The 19,172-nt window shown below is 37.6% G+C and overlaps 1 protein-coding gene across 13 annotated transcripts in view; it reads right to left on the bottom strand.

The window, feature by feature from the left end:
- Window positions 1-3,899: 3,899 nt before the first annotated feature.
- ZC3H7B (zinc finger CCCH-type containing 7B) overlaps window positions 3,900-19,172 on the bottom strand; it is a 68,917-nt gene continuing 53,644 nt past the window's right edge. For all 13 annotated transcript variants that reach the window (XM_081957659.1, XM_081957669.1, XM_081957668.1 and 10 more), the window contains exons 18-23: window positions 16,367-16,500; window positions 15,876-15,981; window positions 11,952-12,060; window positions 10,902-11,032; window positions 9,673-9,836; window positions 3,900-8,109 (exon numbers count right to left, since the gene is read on the bottom strand). In XM_081957659.1, coding sequence (XP_081813785.1) covers window positions 7,917-8,109; window positions 9,673-9,836; window positions 10,902-11,032; window positions 11,952-12,060; window positions 15,876-15,981; window positions 16,367-16,500 — 837 coding nt within the window. In that variant the 3' untranslated portion in view covers window positions 3,900-7,916. The remainder of the gene's footprint in view (window positions 8,110-9,672; window positions 9,837-10,901; window positions 11,033-11,951; window positions 12,061-15,875; window positions 15,982-16,366; window positions 16,501-19,172) is intronic.

Here is a 19,172-nt window from a genome sequence, read left to right as displayed (position 1 = left end):
GAGAGAGATACTTAATGAAAGATATTGAGAGACTAAGGCTGTCTTTTGAAGAAGACTAGACTTGTTCTACAGCAGAGCATCTGTGATGAAATATTTATCACAAGCAGGCTATCCCAAGTTCAAGGAATTTTAATTTTTCACAGACTCTTTTGTAAAACACAGTAGCAATGTTATACTAGGTAGCTATGGGAATAACACAGAAAAACAGAAAGAAAACAGAATGTTCCTAATTTTAAAAAGATTCCATTGCTATTATAGCAGTCAAGTAATTTTGAAAAGAAAATTGCCTTTTAGAAGATGTGAAATAATAATCTCTGTGCTTCCAAATATGTTTAGAATGAATGTCTTTCTGTAGTTTCCACCCAACTCTTATATTTGGCATCAGAATTGACAGGACTTTGAATGGTCTGCCAAAGTCAGGCTGCCTTGAACGGTCACTAAATGAACTCTTGTAAATCAAGGACTACCTATATTAATATTTATCTTTGAGCAGATAGAAGATAAGGTTAGTAAAAAGCAAAAAATTTACCAAAGACACATAACAGAGGGAAGCTAGTGGTAACATTTTTCAATGGAAAAAAAATACAGAAAACATACAGCAAAAGACTCTGAGAGTGTTACCCAGCATGAAAACTATTGTTTTATAAACCTAAAACCCAATTGAAAGAAAAAAGAAAGTACAGCTGCTAGAGTCTTGGACACATTTATATTAGCACATTGCCAAATATGATGGTTCATTATTATCTTGAAGCATTTGGATCAGATTAGAAATACATGGTTGCATGCCAGTTAATTTAGAAATTGAAAAGCACAAAAACAAACATTCTCTCATGGAGCTTCTACACAGTTCCATCTACGTGCCATTTGTGGAAGGGTTTTTCTTATAGTTACTCATGCTTTAGTTAGTTCGACTACTATAGTGATACTGACTACTGCAATGTGCTGTATATAGGGCTGTCCTTAAGAAGCATTTTGAAGCTACCTTTAGACCAAAATGGAGCAGCTTTCTCACTGCACCCATGTAACACTGCTACTTTTGGGACAGAATTGCTTATTGATTTGCATAAGTGTGCTGCTCTTTAAAGACCTTTAAAGCTATGCACAGATTGAAGCTTCGATACACACAGGACCAGCTTCTCACAAATAGGCAGGTTTTCTTCACATAGAAATAGGGGCCAAGGAAGCATGTCTTCTTTATTCCAGCCCCCCCTCCTTTGGAGCAATGTCTCCCCAAACACATTTGAATGGTGGTCTCCTGGTGGCATTAGTGTAGCTATTCATACAAGTCCTAGAAGATTAAGATTAAATACCTCTAAAGGTAAAGTTAAAAGCACATGCGTGCTAGTCTTTTCCAGCTCTAGGGGCAATGCTCATCTCCGTTTCTAAGCCGAGGAGCCAGCGCGGTCTATAAACGTCTTCATGGTCATGTGGCTGGCATGACTAAACGCCAAAGGTGCATGGAACACTGTTACTTTGCCGCAAAAGTGGGCCTTATTTTTCTACTTGCATTTTTTTACGTGCTTTCGAACTGCTAGGTTGGTTAGAAGCTGGGACAAGTAATGAAGCTCACTCCGTTAGGTGACACTAGGGATTCAAACCGCTGAACTGCCGACCTTCTGATCAACAAGCTCGGCATCTTAGTCACTGGGTCACCACATCCCTCTACTAGCAAAAAAAAAAAAAAAGAGAGAGAGAAAAGAACGGATTGCAATTACTCCAAGTCTTATATTGTGATTTGTATGGTTTGGTTTTTCAATTGTACTTTATTTTGATCTGAATTACAAAGGGAGAACTGCATGTTGTTCAGAATCAATTATGACTGGAATAACATATAAACCCTGTAAAATAAACCAACAAATGCTTTTGTATGGATAAAACATCCCTTGGATCTCTGACCAAGGATAGTTCGTTTTCATGATTACTTTTTGCAGCCGTCGGGCAACCAAAGGCTAAGAAGCCTTATGTCATGAGGGAAGAACATGAGACTTCTCAGTAAGGCTTGGCAACGTGGCACTGACTAAGACTTGATTGTTTATCCGCTACTTCAATACCCTCTATTCTGAGTGGGATGTCAGGAATGTGGTTGCATGATTGTTGCAAGTATCCTTCAGCAGTGCATGTGACAAGTAATCAACAAGCATCACTTCCCATATCTGTATCAGTGTAACCCTGTAATTTCCCTTCTTAAAAGAGGAAGAATTTTTGAAAGCCTGCCCATCTGGATAGAGAGGCTAATGGAGTTGGTGGAGATGGCAACATTGATTGCTTTGATCAAACAAAGGGGTTGCCTAGCTCTTTCCATTTGGAAACCCCTTTTGGATTATTATTATTTTTTGCTGGAAACAAAGAAATTAAATTTTAACTTTGGGGTTTGACGATTAGAACTGTTCATGATTATAGAAGTAGTAGGTGGTGTGGTTAATTTTAGAGGAAAAGGTTTATTGTATTTTATATTTGCATCTATTCTAAAGAAAGTTGGAAATTACTTTTATTGACTCCCCCTCCCTTTTCCCCCTCCTGCATTCCTAATCTTGCGTTTTCCCTGTTTTCCAATTTTTTCTTTCGTTTTTTTTTTCTTTTTCGTATATCATCTCTTGTTGAAATTTAATAAAATCTGAAAAAAAGCCTTGTACTTCTTCCACTTCAGCAATGGACTAAATGGGTTGTATCCATATACATATGATGGTTGAAAGAAATATGGGTCCTTCCCTCCCACCCTAGTATAATATCACTCAATTTTGTCACGGTTAATGGCAATACACTCTGAATACGTGTCACTCTTCTTTCAGACATATAAAAGGACATTTTATGTTGTCAGTTGTCAGGGGTTAAGAAAGAAAAATGGGGGGGGGGGAGTATGAAAGGTTACTTTTCCATCCACTGCCCTGCTTACTAGGAACTATGAGAAGATCCCTCTCTCTCATTTCATTGATTAAAAGCAATAATGAAATACATCAAACCAAAGAACAATCTATCCATTTTGTTCTCATGAACTTGAGAGCGAGTGTATTTTTCAGCTTCTGTTCTCAGGGACTGGTACTGAGCATGAATGACTTTCAAAGCAGTGTAATCAGGTCCATGGAAAGGACTAATATTCATGTAATTAAAAACATTGTCCAAATGTATGTTCCCCCCCCAAAAAAAGAGTAGTGACATCACAGGTGTTGCAAGGAAGACTAAGTGCATGTTACATTTTTAAAAGGTAAATAAAAAAGTACCAGCCATTTTTTTACGCTAGTAGTCAGGGGTGGGTTGCTAGGGGTTCACACGGGTTCGGGCAATACTCTAGCAAAGATTCTGCGAACCCCCAAATCCCACTCCTGGCTGGCCCTGCTCAAAGTTTTCCAAAGCACATCAAATATTGGAAATTTCAATTTATGACAAAATATAAGATGAAATGATTAAAAAAAAGATGTTGCAACTAGTCTATAGTTGGTAGTGCAATTCAGATGTATTGACCATGGCATTTCAGACACCTCCTTATCAACTGTCTCGCCAATCATGCCTGGTAGTTGTAATCTGGTCAAAGAAAAGTTGGCTAAAGCATTTGGAAGAGCTAGCAAAATATAGACTGAACCCAATAGAAGTGAAACAACTGGTCTACAACAAACAAAATCGAGCCATTTACTGGTTACTCCAGGGGTGGGCAATTAATTTTCCCAAGGGGCCATATAAGAAATCAGGTCTATTGCCACTGCTCCCCACACCCACCCCTGGCTGCTGCAGACTGAATCGGAACAGTCAAAGGGCTGGATATGGCTTGCAGACCATAAAACGCCCCAGTCTGAGTTATGTTGTTGGTCATTAGCCAGTGTGTGAGTTCTGTTAAATAATAAGAGACAGAGGGCAATGTTAGCATTTTACTTGAAGGGTAACATCAGTATACAAAGCACAGGATGAAGGTTCAAAGTGCACACTTTTATTTTCTATTACAAAGGCTAAAAGAAACAAATTTATTAAGAACAAGAATGTTATTAGGACATCTATAGTATTATTTGATTACTGGACTTTGTGAAAGATATTATTACCCTTTAATAGTAAGGTGTGGCATTCTTAAAATATATTAATAGATATTTTGTAGGACTCTCGAGCTTATTACAAACCCAGCTTAGAAATAAAGCATCTCCCTTCCTTCGCTTTCCTTTTTCCTCACATTTCTAAGGGACAATCTGGTAAAAGCTTGGTTAACCAGCATCCCATTCAAATGTACCTTGCTCCATTTTTAGGTCTAGGAAAGGAGCCTGTCAGCTTTTTTTTCTCTTTGGCATCTTACATGGAATCACTTTTATACAAAGAATAATAGGTCATTCCAAGATTTCAGAAGCACATTTTGTATTTATTAATAAATACAATCAATGACAACATTTCATCATACTCAAATGCTTTCTGAAAATCCCTTCCTTGCCAACCTATTAAATTGTAGTTAATTATAGCCTGTTTTATTGTTTTAATTCAGCTGTTCAAAGCACTGAACTTAAATGCTGCAGGATTTAGCAAGATGTAATATAGCAGAAACTGATGATCCCTGTAGCCTCTGGGTTGACAAAAGAAAAGGAAACAAAACAGAACCCCCTACCCCTGTCTGGTATCTCCTTCCTCAAAACAATAAACAGATTTTACTTCCTCATTGGCTGAATATTTATTTCTGTGAATAAGCTTTACAGGCGTTTACAAAATAGTAGATTCGTGACCAGTGGGGATAATAATCAATGCTTTATTGAATTCCAGAGACATATTCATCCTTTCCCCATACCTTCTTTCTTTCAATGAGAGATGCTCTATTCCCTGGCTTGAGTCCTTTTCCTTAACTCTCAATAAAGATTCCTTATACCACACACATATATAATATTATATAGAGTGATATATTTAATACCTGGGTATATATGTCTTATGAAAGGAGTACATATATACACATTAGAACAAGTCTGGTAACAAAATACTGCAACACCACATACCAGATTATCATATCAGGAAATAAAATGAAAATTTCCACTGCAATGCCCAGAATACATGCACCCACTGTGCTCTAACATCATAATCCGCAAGCCTTTTCCCCCCTCCAGCACAGCTGTACTAAAGAGGGTAGAAAAAGGCTACAACTAATTTTAATTACTTTTTAAAGGAAACATTTTATTTAGGTCTATAATCTAAATAAATGCATATATCTTGGATTGACACAGTGTATGGTTATATTTCTAGATTCAGCAGACAGTTTAGAATGTTAAGCATCCATTTCTTATTTACCTTCATTTTTCTTAGAGAAATAGAATCAACAAATTTAACAGATAATAGTGTATTGTGTAACTTACTCAACACATCTATGCATGGGAAGAAGGAATGCATCCGGCTCATTTAATTGCAACTGGGGTCCTGTGGCTTAATTTAATCCAGAATCAATAATTAAGACTACAGCATTTAATTAGTGAGGCAAGAGACAAAAATGTACTCCTTTTATAAAAATAGGATAGGATAATGGAAAGCATATAACAGAATCTGAAAAATCTTGTTGCCAGTTCTATAACAATCAAACTGGGGAGAGGCTGGTTTAAACAGTTTCAGTCCAGATATGTATGGGTTCCACACAAGATGACAATTGGTGAACATAACTACTTTTAAAATATTTAGAAATACAAAGATTCTCTACCCCATACGCAAATTTCCCTGCTCAGGCACCCTCTAGATTGATGGACAATTTCTTTCATTGCAGATCAACACAGTCAATTACCATGTTCAGTATTTACGATGGAGGTAGCAATTTAACACATTTGGAGGACATTAGGTGCATGATGCTAAAATATTCTTCTTCAAAGCTTAGAAAAAAAGTATCCAAGCTTTTCTCAGGAAAGGCTGATCTTTGCACCATTAAAATAAACCAAAAATACTTGCTTTTATTCAGGAAACAGATGATTTTAGACCAACATTTGTGATAGGTAGAAATGAGTAATTAAAGTTATCAGACAAATGTTAATAATCTATCTATATCAATAATAGCAGAAAAAGAGACTGACATTATATTCTTCCTACTAACTGCATTTCCTTTATAATTATTATACATTTTATAATTATTATATCATTTTTCTTCTTCATATGAATAAGTAGATCATCTTGACTGATATTACTTCAAAAGAAGAAAGGTATAACATTCTACAGCATTCACACTTCATTAAGAGTAAAGCATTTTGTAAGCAAGCCTACAGATTTTAGATAGATATCTTTACATGAAACTTTCATATTCAGGTTACACCATGCCTTCATCCACTTTGCAAAAGTATAAAAGCCAATTTTGTAGCACCATATACCCAAAACATATATGTACTTCCCTATCAGACCAATAGATAATTGCACTAAAAATGCTGAGGGTTTTTTGGTTACAGTTGCAAAATCCATAACTATGAATCATTTGTTTCCTCCTATCACATCAAACAATGTGACATTTTTTTCCCTACAATCTGTTATTCTTCTGAGAAATATTATTATCATATTTTTATGACTTTATTGATCAATTGACCACTAAATAGTGGAACTTAATTCCTAGTAAAGATGCTTTAAATTACAGCCTCTTGAAGTTCTTTTCACAGGTACATTGAATATAGGTTCAGAGAAAATGTTCTTGTTCTTTATTTGAGAAAAGGGGAAGAAACAATCTTCTAGTCTTATATTTAACTTCTATTTGTTTGAGATATGAAACATTTAATTGCAAGTTTTTTATTTGCAATTTAAATTAAACAGATGAATTTTTAAAATTTATTTTGAAAATGTTTATTTTCCCCCTTGAGATCAAAATTACAATGATACTTTTATAATTAGCGCTAAATTATTAATGCCAAAGAAAGTTTACCAACCTGATTCTTTGGCACAATCAGATTTATAAAATCCACTCCTGGATAACAAACTAAATCCTTCCATCTCATTTCCATCATCACTGTTTTTTCAGGGCCACCAGAACTGCACCTACTAGAGAGACTGCTACATGTATAGTGGGAAACTATTTTTTTTCAACAAGCAGGTTCTCTGCACAAACCCATGTTCCTGTACAGGAAAATTCTCAGATATCTTTAAAGTTCTCTCTAAAGAAGCAAAAATTAACTGTTGTGATTGCTGACATACCATCAGAAATAAAAGTTATCTTTGACATGTATATATTCGTACAAGGCCTAAATCAATCATCAATTATCTAGTGTATTTTAAATAATCTTTAATATGAAAAAAACCTAATTGCTTCTAAAGACAGCCAATGGCTTTTCTAATGTCATGTGACAGGATTAAAATTCTTTGCTTTCATCTGTGATGGAATTCTGGCTATAAGGAGAAAAAGACATAATGTATTCTTTACTAGTATTTAATTACCACTTAGTAGTATTAAATAGTAAATACTTTGCTACTATTATTTAAAAGCAACCACCAGAATAATCTGAATGTTTTAGAACCAGATTGAAGTGGGGGAAGCTTATATCTTATTCATATTTAACATTTTGTATTGTTAATTTCAACACTGGTTTGTGAGCATAAATACCCAGCATACAAGTGTCTAGCTTGAACAAAACCCTGTATCTTTGATGTATCTCCCCGCTTTATGCGTGCTTCTGTAATACCACAATATCCCATCAAAAAGTAAATGCTCAAAATAAGAATCTGGTTGGAAAAAACAACAACCACCATCTTCTCTTTTATGAAAGTAAAAGAGAAAAAGAAGCTGGTAATTGACCAAAAAAAATTGGAAAATAAAATGATAGAAGCATTGTGTCCACTGGCTACTGATGATTCAATCCTTAATTTCATTCAACATTAGTGAATCATTTTGATTATCTTACAATCAAAGCCACGGTATTGGAACAATTTTCAGGCTCTTTGTAACTGCCCAAGCTTCATCTTACTCCAGTTCTGAAAAGGCTGCTCGTTTTCACCACCACCCAGAATTATATACTATCACGTAATAGAAAGTTGTATTTGCCAAAGTCATCATCTCGAGGACACAACAGCATATCCTTTCGAGCTTTAGCCAGTTTCTGCTTCATTACTTCTCTGCGATCAAGCCATTCTGTCAACTCATCTTGTCCATGAGCAAAGAGACATTTCTCTCCTTCAGGACAGCCTTTTGTTTTCTGGAACCTGTAGGAAGTGAGGACACAACTGTCAACTTTTTAAATAGGAATCTCTCTTCTTTAATTCTCTAGTATTCGAACTCAGAAAGTTAATTTTAAATTACAGAACAATGTTTCCCTAAAGCCACAGGGCCCACAGCATGAAAGGGACAGCTTTTTCAGTAACAATCCAGATTCTAGCACATGGGAATCTAGATCGGTCAACAAAATGTTCTGCTGACAAAGTGGTCACTTTCAAATAAATCACATGAAAGTTGGTGTATCAATCATGAAGATTAACTAAAGGATCAATAGTAAGAGAAACTATAGAGCAAGATTGTATAGCTTCTGAAATCATCAGCTCAAGAATAAACACAGTTCCTATATCAAATCGTAAGAATATAATGTTTAAAACACACTATTTCTTTAGTTGGTAAACAAGGACATGAGCATATTATATGTTGTGGCCTGCCAGCAGCCAGCAGAGCTGGCAGCAGAGTTGGACAGTGAGGAGGGGGTGGGGAGGAACACAAGCCAATCCTGGAGGCTGGGAAAGGCTCGGACGAGAACTCTGCATCAGAGGCAGGAGGTGAGGCCAAGGCTGTCTGGCAGTTCTCAGCTGTCTTCAGAACTAGACAGAAGTGAGGCAGAAGAACAATGCAGCCTGTTCCTAGTGTGCGCATGGGCAGAGCTGCCAGAAGAAAAGAACAGCTGAGAAATCAGGGTTGACGTGGGAGTAAAGCCACAGGTGGATGGGGAATGGCCCCTCCCATAAGAAATAAAAGAGAGTGAAAGAGGAGTGAGCCTTTGCAGGAAACAATTCGTTCGTTCATTCGTTCGTTTCAGGAGTGTAAAGATCTGTCTATGAATCTCAAAGACTCTGTGCCAAGACTTTCCTTGCACAGCACTACGTTTGGAAAATATTTACATGGCAGCTTTCCAAGCTAGATAAGGTCTGTGGTCATAACTTCACTTTGAAAGACTGTTTACCAGGCCTTTGCTGGATGTGAATGAGAGGAATTCACATTCATTTAATAAAAGGGGTTTTGTTGGGACCAAGAATCTGCTTCGTACTTTTTGGGGAAGCCTAGGTCAGAACATTATATCTGAATGCATATTTAGGCCGATCTTTGGCAGAAAAGTTCTGCATTTAAGTTAATGTTTCTCAGCCTTGGCATACAGCCATACAATCTTGTATGGATTTCAACTCCCAGAATTCTCTAGCTCGCATACTGGGGAATTCTGGGAGTTGCTATCCATATATCTTAAAATTGCCAAGGTTGAGAAATACTGATTTAAAGACTTACCTACAGCCATGAAATATCTCTCAATGTGAGTCACAGACTTAGCAGAGATAATTATCTTTAAACCAGGGGTGTCAAACTCTCGTCGTCACTTGACGTATCGTGACTTTCCCCCCCTTCGCTAAACTGGGTGGGGACGGGGCTAGCAGGTGACAAATCTGGCCTGCGGGCCGCAGGTTTGACACCCCTGCTTTAAACTGTAGTTAAACGAAAGCAAAAAAATCACATGCTCCCCCTGCTCTGCAATAGTATATGATCTAAAAAAGGGGAAATGTTATGGGTTGTACCTTTCACACAGCCGGAACTCTCCCATTGGGAAACGGTAATTCCAACAGCTGGAGTCATTTTCAGATGTAAAGACTTTCTCTTTATGCTTCTCAGACTGGATGTGCTGCTGCCATTGTTTCTTACTGTTGCTGTTCTTCCCACAAAGCCAGCAATGGTAACCCATCTAGCCACCAGAAAAACAAGAGAATACAGTCCTATGCCTTTACTGGGTTACACTGATAACTGCTCTAAAAATGGTTGCAGAGTCCTTTATTGTTGAATAAAACTACTTTTCCATGGCTAAATCCACTGTTCTTTTGAGGATTCATACTGACGTTAACAGAACTGAGTATCAGCACAACAATTTCTACCATTAAAACAGTCAAAGTTTCCTAGGGATTGAAAAATACTTAGGAGCCTCAAGATAATGATTCTGTTAAATGTGGCACATATTTTTCTGTTTCCACTTGGTTACTTGAATGAGCAAGACCTGCTGGATGCATCACCAAAAGTATAAATTACTAAACATTTTCAAGTTTTATGCTACAATTGATGTGTTTATTGATGTAATAGGGTAACATTTGTTTCACAGGAAGATTTGTTCTGCAAAAAAATCCTACGAGTTTGATTTCTATCCAAATACAATCAACAAATGTAGAAATACCTAACTCCGTATCTTACTAGTGAACAAATCTTGTGTTAACAAAATGTATATACTGACTGGCTTCTGAGATCTTCAGAGCTTCTTAGGAAAACATGTAATTTATTAAGGTGCCATCAGCCTTCTATTCCAGGGTACACAATCATTCTATCTGTGATACTGTATAACGTGACAGTCTAAACTTCCTTCCCTGTGTAATGAGATCAGAGCATCACTATCTCCAACAGAGCACATGGAGAAGAACCAGGATTTAAAGCAAGAGTATAAAAGGTAGGCAGGATTCTTTTCTTCACATTGCTTTCATAAGTGGATGAGCTGACAACCACTTCATCACATCATCATGTAGTTGTGTGTGGGGCTTTAGAGATAATGAGAACAGTTCTTGGGGATGACCCTTGTCATGTGCCATCTTATTTTGCAAAATCATGGCAAAAACAGCAGCAGCTGAGCATGTAAAATGCTGCACTGAAGATCTATATGAGATGCAAGTTGCTGACATGGGTTTCATTTTGTAGCACTCTTATCTTAAAAATATTTAGGTGCAAAATAAAAATAAGTATCACAACATTATCTAGAATAGGACACTACCATGTCAGCATAGTCAGTGGGCATCTGGATCTGCTTTTCTCCTTCTCGTGATGTTAGAAGAGTTCCCTCTTCGGGCTTTCCAGGGTTGTGCTTTTTCAGCCACATGTCGTACGTCTGCTGCATATCCAAAACTGCAACAATACACTAGCTGGATTAGCTAAAGACACTTTTGCATCCTACCAACACAATCTTTCTAAACAGGAATATCTGGCTGCCAACATCAAAAGCTTTTTATTACCAAGTCAGAATCTTAATCAATTTCACACAGCACTCTTCAGATGTCGGACAGACAGTTTTCCTCAGCCCTGCTTCAGGATTCCAGGGACTGAACCTTGGATCTTTTCCATGCAAGGCAGATGTGCTGTCATTCAGCTACAGTATCTGAAGACTTACATATAGAATAGATGCCAGTCTAACATATTTTATCAAATGAAGTAGAAGGAATGCAGCTCCTTTTGAATATTGAGACCTGCTGCTTCGAAACGGTTGCACAATTCAGCCCAGATCCTGCCTCAACCAAACCCCTTTTCATGTCCTGGATCTGGCCTAATCCCCACATCCTGGGACGTTTTCAAAAGCAGCCACTATTGAAAAGGCAGAGCTAACTTTCCTCTTCTTTACCTTGCCAACTTCCTTTCTACTGTAATGAAGTTCAAATACCTTTTGTTAATATCAGTGGAAGCTAATTTAAATCTTTATTGTAGTACCTGGACATTTTCAAGGGGGTATTTATTCTGGTGATAATCATGAATTCAGGAAACCAGAATCTGCATATTCATTCCAAAACATCCCTGTTTCAGATTATACTGACTTCCTATTGACCTAATATTCATACAAGGTTAAATCTTAGTTAAACTTTGTCAGCTTTCACACTATATTTTACTGGAAACCAGTTATATTGACACTGATCATTTATTATCATTTATTAGATGGGGATGGAGGGGGGGAGAACCAGAAGGCAGACAGGCAAATAAATAAATAAATCCCGAACATACATACATACATACACACACACACATACATATATACATATTTAAATATTCCACTCACTCTTATTTTCTTTCATGAAGGTCCACATCTCTCTCTCTTCAGGGCTATGGGCAAAGGAGCAATTTCCAACATACTGGCATTTCCTACCATTTTGGGCATGAATACAGAGCTGGGAAGAAACAGAAAAAATTATGGCCTTCAGAAATACTTACTTTCTTATGAGAATTAAGCTGGCAAAAATCAAGCAAGGAAAAGATATGCCAAGTATTGTGAATTCATTACACATCTAGTAGTGATTGTATGGGGGCAACCTACTGCCCATATGTGGTTTCTTAGAGGAGTGCAACTTACTACAGGTTTCAAAGCTGCTGCTACTCTGTTTGCACATGATTCACTTGAAAATGCAACAAGCAGCACGAGCATCCCATTTTCCATTAGAATTACTGCATAGTACATTCAGCTCTCCAACTGCTTGCTTATGGGGCAAGTAGGAGGTTTAATTATCTCAATCTTTTTTCCCTTTCTCTGCTTACATGCTTGTTGACAAATGCGAGAAGAATGTTCTTTAGCATATAGGATGGGAAAAGGTAAGCATCCTCAGCCCTATATATACTGTGATGATGGAAGCACATTTTGGTGCCAGAGGGAGGGAGAAAAGGTGATAAAAATAATAGCCTTGGCCATACGTATAGTCAGTTATTGCAAATCTTCAAGATGGCCCCTAGAAAATCTCATGTGGAATTATTTCTGCACCATGTGCTACCGTGTTTCCCCGAAAATACGGCAGTGTCTTATTTTCTTTTTACTTACAAAATATGGCCTTGGGCTTATTATGGGGGAGGGCTTATTGTTTTGGGGTTGCCGGGTAGCTGCTCCCTTGTGAACTGGCTCCTGAAGAGCCGGGCACAGCCTCAGGGGCGAAGCAGCCATGAAGTGACCAAGCTCATGAGCAACCACCCGGCAAACCCCCTTTCCAGACGGTGAGCGGTGCTCTGCCTGGCCGGGGGGGGGGGTGGGTTGTCCAGGGGGTTTATTTTTGGGGGTGGGATTATATTTTTGCCCACGTGAAAAATGTGGCAAGGCTTTAGTTTCAGGACAGGTCGTATTTTCGGGGAAACACGGTAAAATTCTGCATTTTTCTGAGGTTTGTCTTTGTTAAGAACTTTCAGTTGGAGGCTTTACCACAGGAGTACACATATTCAATGATATCCACATGCCTCAGGTATGAGCCAATCTCAACATTCTGATCATTAATAGTCACAAAAGATATGCAGGTAGTCCTCAACTTACAACTACAACTGAGCCCATAATTTCTGTTGCCAAGGAGACATTTATTAAATGCGTTTTGCCTCATTTTATGACTTTGCTTGCCACAGTTGTTAAGTGAATCACTGCAGTTCTTAAGTCAGTAACAAGGTTGTTAAATGAATCTGGCTTCCCCATTGACTTTGCCTGTCCAAAGATCAAAAAGGGGATCAGATGACCCTGGAACACGGCAAGTGTCATAAATATGAGCCTGTTGCCAAGCATCTGAATTTTGATCACTACCATGGAGATGCTGCAATGGTTGTGTGAAAAACAGTCATAAGTCACTTCTTTCAGTGCTGTTGTAACTTCGAACGGTCAGCTATAGCTACCTATACAGGGAATAACAGGATTAATGTGGCATAAAATGTGGAAAAAAGCAATTATTGTGCAGAATTCAATGGCACCCCCTGCATTATAGGGTTTGGCTGAATGGAAGTTGCCTTCCTTCTTCTCTTCCAAAGTGACAGAACTGCATTCTACCTTCAAAAAATATGCAAGAATGGCTCTCTCATTCTTTGAGCCTGAGATGCTGGAAATGTAAACATGAACACGGTTCATACTACCACATGTGGTGGACTTGTCTGGAAGCGAGGATATATTGGAATAAAATAAGAACCTGGTTGCAAGAAATAACAGGCCTTCAAATTCAATTTAAACCGGAGATGTTTTTGTTAGGGATAATTAGAGGAACGTTTGCAAAGCAAATCCATAATATCATAATTCATATACTGACAGCAGCAAGAATAACATATGCTCAAAATTGGAAATTAAGACAGCATACCTTCTGAAGACATGATAATTAAAAAAATAATGGACTGCATGGAAATGGTCAAATTAACTTTTAAATTACAAGATAAAGAATACTATGCAGTATGGGATAAATGGTATCATTGGTTAGAGAACAGGAATAACGAAAGTAGAATATATACATATATGTAATATTAGGTTATAAGAATTATAAATGTAAAGAGGAAATTGCAAGTGTAAAACGAATGGAAAGTATGTATGACGATAAACAAAATGGGATATACTGATGTCTTAGGAATGGGAAGAATGGATGTAGAATGTGGTTTTTATGTTTTGTAAAAAGCTTTAAAAACATTATTAATCAGAAAGAGTAGCTCTCATGAAGGCAAAATTCTTTTTCCTGTCTGCTGAAAGTTTGTTATCCCTGAAGGCCATGTCTCCACCAATGTGTCACCCTCCCTCCCACTTCGCTCTCTCACTGGCAATGCAAAGCTGGATCCTTTAGTTTCACTTGTAGGATTAACAGAAGGATCTGGTTGGCCACTATACTAAACAGAGACATTAAACCAGTCTATTTGGCAACATTTTTCCTACATTAATTAGATAATGTTTATATGAGCATGCATTGCCTCAACATTATGTTCCCCTCGTGTATTAAGCAGTACTGAACCGTCTAGGCAAGGTCTTCAAACTTCACTGTTTTACTCTCCTCTCCATACATTCTCTTAAAATGAAAGAGAAAAAAAGGCATATCAGGTGAATGAGTTGGGCAGAAAGATAGAAATGGCTTCCTGACTTTGGAATTTTTTCCCCAAAGAGGTTTTCTTGATATGAGTTTGACATCTGTGGGCACAAAATTCAATCACATATCCTAAGAGAAGTTGAAGAAAGATTTCTACCATGAAAAAAGAAATCTTTTACAGTTCTTAAAAGATCACGCCCCCAAGTTATGTTGGAGTTTCCAATTTCCATTCTATAATTAAAACCATTCATGTATATTAGAAAAATGATCTGTTTATAACTCCTTCCCTTGTTCTTACTCATCACTCACATATGCAAACAAAATATTTTGGCTTTTTGTTCAAGGGAAAGAGACAGACATTCCAGTTAGAAACAGATTGAACTGATATTTCCAAAAATACCAAAAATCTGCACACAACTTTACCAATCAACAAAGACACAATTAGGTGGAATAACAACATTTCCTTTCATACTAGACTTAAATTTTGTAGATCCCCCCCTCCCCCCCAAGGCAATACAGTATATAAGAATTCTCAGGAAGCATTTGCCCAAGGATACACATAAAGTCTATGCAAATGCATATCTCATGCATGCATCGACGTGTACTTTTTAATCTATTTATATAAAATGTTATTTCTAGCCCTATTCACCTTCAAAAAAGTAATCCCCAAAGGCAACGGTTTCAGTTGTGACTGTGTTGTTTTTATGTTTAAGTGCTGTGTTTATTTTTTAATATCTTTTCTAGCAGAATAGCAACCTTGTTTTTATATCTGTTGCTCTACCTATAGTCTACGTAAAAGAAAGAAATGTAAGATATATTTGTCACTTTCGGAACCAAACAATTCTGAAACACTACAGTCAAAATAATGTGAATGCATATGTTAATAGGTATCAAATATTCACTCAATATTGAATGACAGGTACCTTTGGATTTCAGTACTGACTACTGAGCATCTCCTTCACCATTTGAACTCTTGCATCCATTTTCCTGCATGTTTTATGTAAAACAGCTTTCCTCAAGCAATAGTAATAGCACTTAGATGTATATACCGCTTCACAGTGCCCTCTCTAAGTGGTTTGCAGCGTCAGCATATTTCCCCCAACAATCTGATCCTCATTTTACCGACCTCGGAAGGATGGAAGGCAAGATAGGGTAGGCAGTGTTGTGCAAAGAAGAGCATTACTTACATCATATTGCTGAGGGAAATTGCGGATAGAAGGCAGGGGTCGAACAGATACCCACTTTTTTTTTGCTTTGGACATCACTAGCAGGACACGGCGCTCCTTGGTCCAACTGGAGGAAGCATGTTGTAAAAAAATAAGCAAGCAGAAAACAAATGCTATAAAAGCTTTACATCACTATAATGGAACATTAAAAAATGATCATTTTTACTAAGTTCAGCTTTCATGGCAACCAAGGAAGGGTCGAAACGGCTGAACCATAACCCCACCAAGGAAAAAGCTAGGACAATGGGGCGTGCACTTTTCATCAAAGTTAACTAAGAAACAAAACTGTAGCAGCATGTAAGCTGTCAGCAGCAGATCTAGTTATGAATATTTCTAGACTGCATTAAAAAATAAAACCGATATGTTATTTCAATATAAGATGCCAAAATAATCGTAGGAAGAGGTTCTATATCACAGGGAGAGGAGAAAACAGACAAGGAAAAGGTACCTACCAATGGTGCGCTTTGGCACTACAGTATTTGAGGTCTTTGTCTGGTTCCACAACTTGTCCATTTCTCCAACATTGGCCACACACAAATTTCATCTGGAGGTCAAAAGTATTAAAACTGGGAGTTCTGACAGATGCCTAAAATCAGGAAGGTGGAGAAAACAAAGTTAACAGAGAAATTTGGGTTCTAAGATATATTCTTTTATGAAAAAGCACGCAACAAAACATGGCTATAAAAACATCCAGAATCCTTGTTGCTAATTTCCCATCATCCCCAAAGGAGAAGCTTGCTTAATACACAAAATGCTCTTTGCATCAATAGCATTTCCTGACAGAGATCTCTCTTTATGTTCCACTGAACAATGGAAATTGAGGAGTTCTTCCAGTGAGATTTCAGGATGGCAAAATTTCATCTAGAAGTGTATTACTGTATGCCAGCTTTCTTCAATCTCCCATCATCCAGACATGCTGAGACTTAGTTCTAGAATTCCCTAATCAATAGTGCAGCTGGGAGTTCTAGGGATTATGGTTCACATCTCAAAAGTGCAATTGAGAAAAACTCGCTACAAGGCTGACCTTGTCTGGTTTTAGAACATAAGCATTGTTGGTACAAGAATGGACAGCCTCTTGTTAGACTAGGATTTGGAGGAATGCCTATTTCTTACTGTTTCTGCCCTTGAGATTTGGTAAAGTGGGCATACTTCAGGGTCCCTACTGTCGTCTGGTTCAGGGGTCTCCAACTTTGGCCACTTTAAGACTTGTAGACCAACTCCCAGAGTTCCTCAATCAGCTTTGCTTTGCTGACCGAGGAACTCTGGGAGTTGAAGTCCACAAGTCTTAAAGTGGCCAATGTTGGGGACCCCTGGTCTGGTGGACTAAAGAGGCAGGTTTTTTTCTGTCAGGGTTCCTACCATCCAGAATGACACTCTCCCTTCCCTCCAAGATCTGGATGGTTCCCAATTTGAACACATTCAGGAAGCTCTCAGGCTCTGGGATTCATTTAGGGTGGGGCACCAGTTGGATGGGTTTTTATTTACTTGTCTTCGGGCTGTTTATGAATTTTGGTTTTATTTTTAGACCATAAACTACACAGTCATCATGAGTTGGATGGCCTTCAAATTGCAGTATCAATAAATAATTTTACTCCAAATTTGTATTTTATCATTATTATTCTTTTGACATTTACTTTTAATACTAATCTAGTCAACTTTTGTTTTATTATTTGTATTAAAAATGTTAATATAATTGACATAGCCTTTGTGCCTTGAAATTGCCTAGGATCTGCCTATGAAAATACGCTTTAAACAGTGCTTTGAATGGTTTATTTATTTATTTAGCGTATAGCACGTTAGCCAGTGATCACTGAGGTTGCTGGCTGCCTCTGTGAAAGGCATTTTTTTGGGCGGTGTTATCTTTACCCCCGGGATGCCTGAATGTCAGTAGGCAATTGGCGCACAGACCCAGCGTCTTACCATGTGAGCCACTGCGGCCCCCTTTGAATAATTACTTTAATCCATCATTTTCAATTGGCTCTTTCAAGAACTTGATACAAGATCAACTGAACAGGAGCTTTAAAGTAAGCAGTCTTTGCTTTGCACAATGCAACCTTTTACCAGATAAAACTCTGTTTATACATGAGAAAAAGATTTAAGTATGAAGACATTTAGTGGACATGATTGCATTTGTAAAAACAAGACACAGCAGACTGACTAACTTCATAACAATGTTACCTAGAAATTAGAAGTTGCTTGTGCGCTAGATTAATTGAGCCCAAAAGGCATCAGGGAACAGCAGCATCTTGCTGAGGCCAAGAGTACATTGTAAGTTAGTAATTAAACTGTACCAAGTACAGGATTAACAGCTCTGTCTCAGCAAAGTCTGGATTTGTTATTCCAAATAAGGCAAGAAGCACACTTCAAAGTGATATAGCACACTACTATGAAGTGATCCTGTTGATTTTTCCCCCATTCATCTATGTTTCTTTATATCCCTCTCCCAGTTTGCTTTCTTTTCATCCAAAAGATCCTGAGTTTTATGGTCAATGGGATATTCCATTTGTATTATTTTTGCTCCTTTGATTCCCCCCCCCAATATTTTATACTATTCTTGCAAATCTTAATTTTCCCCTAGCATGCTGATACCACTTTCTTATAGCCCTGTTCTTAATTACATAATATGCATGAAAACTGTTAACTCATATTTGAATCTTCAAGTAAGATTCAAAATGATTCTTAACTGCAGCCTTAGCAATGCAGACATTATAATACCGACAGATCATTGGTCTAGTATTGATGTAAGTCAGCTTTCTAGAGAGATATGGGATGTGGCAGCTTTATTTAGATATAAGGACATATAAAGTTCTTGTAATGTTCTGCCTTTGTTTTAACCGATCTCCATCAGAATTTGCCAATGTACTCCCGCTGATGACAATTTTCAAATACACTTAATTCTCAATGCACAACAACTAAGACCTGCACATGACTAGCAGTTGGACGGAAGCTAACCACAAGGAACATTTGTTGAAAATGCATCCAGAAATTCTTTCCAGAATTAACCCAGCTTTTGAAAGCATGCATTGTGTGCTGCTACCGCAGATAAAAAGGAGAAAAAGCAGAGTTGGCCAAGACAAGCTTTTTCTCTCACTCCAATTCTGAAGACAACTTTTTCAACACCTTTTGGAAGAACACATTCACACACACTAGATAAGGACAGGGCACTGCCTACTAGGGATCAGAAAGTACTTGAAACCTGACTGGTTCCAGGTCTGTAATTAATGTATTTCTGTTTTTGCCTGGCAGCTATTGGGTTTT

The sequence above is a fragment of the Natrix helvetica genome, assembly GCF_964273705.1.
Source record: "Natrix helvetica genome assembly, chromosome: 6".
NCBI classification, from domain to species: Eukaryota; Metazoa; Chordata; class Lepidosauria; order Squamata; family Natricidae; genus Natrix; species Natrix helvetica.
Note: the sequence above shows the minus strand (reverse complement) of the source record. Positions and strands in the feature narration are given on the sequence as shown.